At 37.3% G+C, this 4153-nt stretch overlaps 1 protein-coding gene across 1 annotated transcript in view; it reads right to left on the reverse strand.

Annotated features, from left to right (window-relative positions):
* Positions 1-214: 214 nt before the first annotated feature.
* Positions 215-4153, reverse strand: part of LOC107869323 (probable LRR receptor-like serine/threonine-protein kinase At3g47570) — a 44411-nt gene continuing 40472 nt past the window's right edge. The window contains exon 2 of the mRNA XM_016715865.2: positions 215-1136. Within this exon, the coding sequence (XP_016571351.1) occupies positions 481-1136 (656 nt within the window). The 3' untranslated portion in view covers positions 215-480. The remainder of the gene's footprint in view (positions 1137-4153) is intronic.

Here is a 4153-nt window from a genome sequence, read left to right on the forward strand (position 1 = left end):
CCATCAGGTGTTCAACGTTTTCCCTTTAGTTCTGTCATTTTCTCTTTCCAAGGAACTCTTTGGTGATTAACTTGTTAGATGTGGATGCATCCTCTGGTTTGAAAAGTAGAAAGAAGGATCAATGTTGGAAGTTTCTTTGGATAAAGAAGCTTTGGAAAAATTCTTTTGGGTTGTTAACACTGAAAAAGAGGAACATAACAATACCATGGTCTCTGTACAACAATACTTGAACCTTGAGGACAAGGTTCTTATTGAGGGAGGACAATTGTAATGAATTTGACCAAGATGTCAAATTACATTTGGGACCCTGGGAAGATGTCTATATATAGTAGAGGAATATAATCTATTTGGGCTCATGTTATGAAGTTGTCTTTTATTTTCTTAGCTAAAGTTTTAGCATTCTGGAATCTCCCTTTTCTATTTTCCTTTTGTTTCTACGATGAATTCTTATTTCAATGTATGTGACTATGGTTCTCCTTATCAATATGATTCCCCATCGTTACACAATGATGCTAAAGTTTTAGTGTATAATTCACTTTCATCGTCACCAAGAAGTTTTGAAATACCAAAGTCGCTTAGGTGGGCAACCATATCCTCATCCAGAAAGACGTTACTCGGCTTTACGTCACAGTGAATCACAGGCGACGAGCAACCATGGTGCAGATATTCCAATGCACATGCCACATCTATCATTATTCTTAGCCTTTGCATGATGTCTAAGAAGTAGTTGTGTGAATACAAATACTTCTCAAGACTTCCATTAGGCATATACTCGAGCACTAAAGCCTTGAAATCCAGATTGGAACATGTAGTAATGACTTTAACAAGATTCCTATGGTGAAGGCTGCACAAAACTTCACATTCCGTATCAAAACTCTTGAATGCTGCATCCAGTTGCAGGTTGAACACTTTAATTGCAATGGCAGTTCTACTTCTGAGAACACCTTTGTAAGCAGAGCCAAAACTTCCAGAACCAATCAGATTACTCTTGCTAAGGTCATCCGTTGCTTGGAGCAGTTCATAGTATGAAATTCTTTCTCGTGTTACGGTAGACAACGAATCAGCTTGTTGAGGAGCTTGTTTACCTCTTCTATTCCTTATCCATAGGAGCACAAAGTCCATAGTAACAAATACAACTGCAATTGCGAGCAAAAGAAAAAGAACTATCAATTTTTTCCTATTTGATCTGTTCTCTGATGATGTGGGGCATGGCGGGACATTAAATCTTGAAGAACCACACAATACTTCATTGTAGATGAGAAACTGACTCGAGAGGTTCTTGAAAGGACCTCCTGAGGGTATTTCACCAAAAAATTTGATGAAACAACCTCCAGCATTATAAATATGGTTGCAGAAAAGTCCTCTAATCAACCAAAGACTTGGCAAGTCAACGTTAATAGTTTTGCTTTCATATTATGTAGAATTGTGCGGTGTAGAGTAGTGTCACATGTACTAACTTATTCTATAGTGCCATCTCAATTTTAATCAAGTTTAGTGAACCTAGCATTAGTGGATTTAGAGAAAATGCACTGTTTCCATTTAGAACTATAAATGAAATTGCTGATACACACTCCAACTTAAAGGGGGTCCTATTACTCCCCTGAACTAATTAAAACCCTATTTTTGGCAGCCTTAGTGTCTACATAGCACATACGTTGCACATTCCGTGAATCAGTACACTGAAGGTTCACGTAGGCACATGTATGTGCCACGTAGGCAGTAAGGTTGCCAAAAATACACGGTTTAAATTAGTCCGGGGGTAATAGGACCCTCTTTAAGTTTGGATGTGTCTCAGCAATTTCGTTTATAGGTCAAACTGGAAACAGTGCATTTACTGTGGATTTATCCCAGGCAATGAGAGTCTTCCTTAATAGTCAAGTTTTGTCTAATGAATTACTTTCTATAATGATGAAATTAATAATTCCTTCAAAAACTATTTTATTCATTATTCAGTTCACTAAAAAATGCCCTTTTATCACTCACTTATACCACGGTACTATTAATATTTTTTCTCTCTTAACTCTTATGCTATGAACACATCTCTGGCCAAATAATGAACATGAATAAATCTTGCTATTTGGTTGCTCCAATCACTAAGCTGATAGAATTGAGGAATTAAACCAACTCATTTGCGTAATTGGTAAAGTCGTTGTCATGTGAACCGGGGGTTCTTGGTTTGAGCATTGTGGAAACAACCTCCAGAAGAAATGCAGGGTATGGCTGGCTACGTACAATAGACCCTTTTGGTTCAGCCCTCTTTTAGACCACATGCATAACGGGAGCTTTATTCAACATGCTACCCTTTTATTGGCTTCAACGAATACTACTTTCCTTTGAAATATCTTGGATGTCGAATCTAGTTGTGAAGAAAAATGGTGGCATACTTTAATGGAGAAGATCACTGGAAAGGTGGAATACTTTACAGGGATGGCAAGGAAAATTATAGCGGCATTGCTAACTTGCCCGGATCACGCAATGTCATGACCCGAACCGAGGCCCTAGCCATGACGAGCATTCCTAAACCCGAAGGCCCGGAACGCCCTCTATCTATCTGGTAATCATGCACATAATTCATATGATCAAAGTAATACGGAATAGACCCAATAATATGGAAACATGGTCAACAATTTAAAATAGTTAAAGGCCTGAAAACATGCCCAACAATATTTAATAAACATCTGCAACAGTCTGCAAAATCTCTACTGACATACTATCTGAATAACTGAGACAAGGCCCCCAGCAGACCAAAAGCCATACTGAAATAAATACCTAAATGAATAGGCCTTCCGAAGCAAAGAAGGCTCACCAACTGAACTTTAAGACAACCTTGTCTGTAGACTCTACTGAGGATCTGGACCCCTAAACTGCGCCTCAGTACCTAGGAGGAAGGGGGGTTAGCACAATTGTACCGGAACACAAAGCAATCCAAAATAGAGTAATTGAACACACACACACACATATATATTTATATAAATAATACGTGAGAGCAAATGTTTATCAAACATTATGCATAAAAAAGTTTCTAAAAAACACATGGGCACCTTCTGAAAACATGTAACCTGTCTGTAAATCTCAAACTCTGATCTGTGTATTACTTCTGAGTTAGGTGGTATTCCCTACAAGTTTGATATTCCACGGGCGATATGGAATCCGCTATTGACTCGGTGGGAAAGCCTCCAACCCGAGTATGTCGCAAGGGTTGGAGTTCCTTAATCTGATACGCCATATGACACTTAAGTTAGCGTATAATAATATACCCAGGTCGGCAAACCACGATTTTAGGCAATGAGTTGCTTGAACTCAAGCCCTCTTCAGGGAACCACCTAACATCTCTGTATGCCCATTTTTAACCTTTTCTGTACCTACAACATTCTGAATGTCTAAATCATGATAGTCTAAAATGTCTATTAGTCTGAGTTTGATATGGCATTGGTCTAAATTGGTATCGTCATACCAAGACTTGCAAGTCATGATTTTTGAGCCATAATACATTAAGCTAAATCTTTCATTTAAATCATAATTTGGACAGCCAAAAACATGCAACTGATATAGAAGATTTCGTGTTTCGAAACTCAAGTCAAAATCATGCAAAAAATTTATCAACATATAGTGGTCTAGTGCCTTTAGCAAATCCATGCACTCTTTCAATACATGCATTATGAACATTAAACATTCATGCTAGATTTCCTCTTTAGTGATTTAAAACCACCTTAAAATCATAACAAGAGTTCAATCATTTTATATAGTGCTTTTCAGGGATGCATTGCAAAACAATTCATATGCTATGAGAAATCTGAAAAATTCACTAAAGAGGGAATTTACCGAAAATCATGCTCTCAACAAGAATTCATTCTTAAATACATGGTTTCATACATTTATATTCTCAAATCACCTTAGGGGAGGTCAAAAGACCAAAACAATGATGTTAAAACATTTAATACATGAATATATACATAGATTCAAAAACCCCATTCTAAAACATGATTTTTCTATGCCCATGAGAATTTAGAAAAACCCCGCGTACCTCTATTTCAGAAAATAATGGGTGTTTCTTGAAGCCTGTGGATTGGCGATTTCGAATCTCTAATCAATTTTGAAAACCCACGGTTAAATCTTGATTTATTTGGGTTTTTAGTTTCAAACCCTTGGGAGT

Source organism: Capsicum annuum, chromosome 4 (genome assembly GCF_002878395.1).
Source record: "Capsicum annuum cultivar UCD-10X-F1 chromosome 4, UCD10Xv1.1, whole genome shotgun sequence".
Classification (NCBI taxonomy): Eukaryota; Viridiplantae; Streptophyta; class Magnoliopsida; order Solanales; family Solanaceae; genus Capsicum; species Capsicum annuum.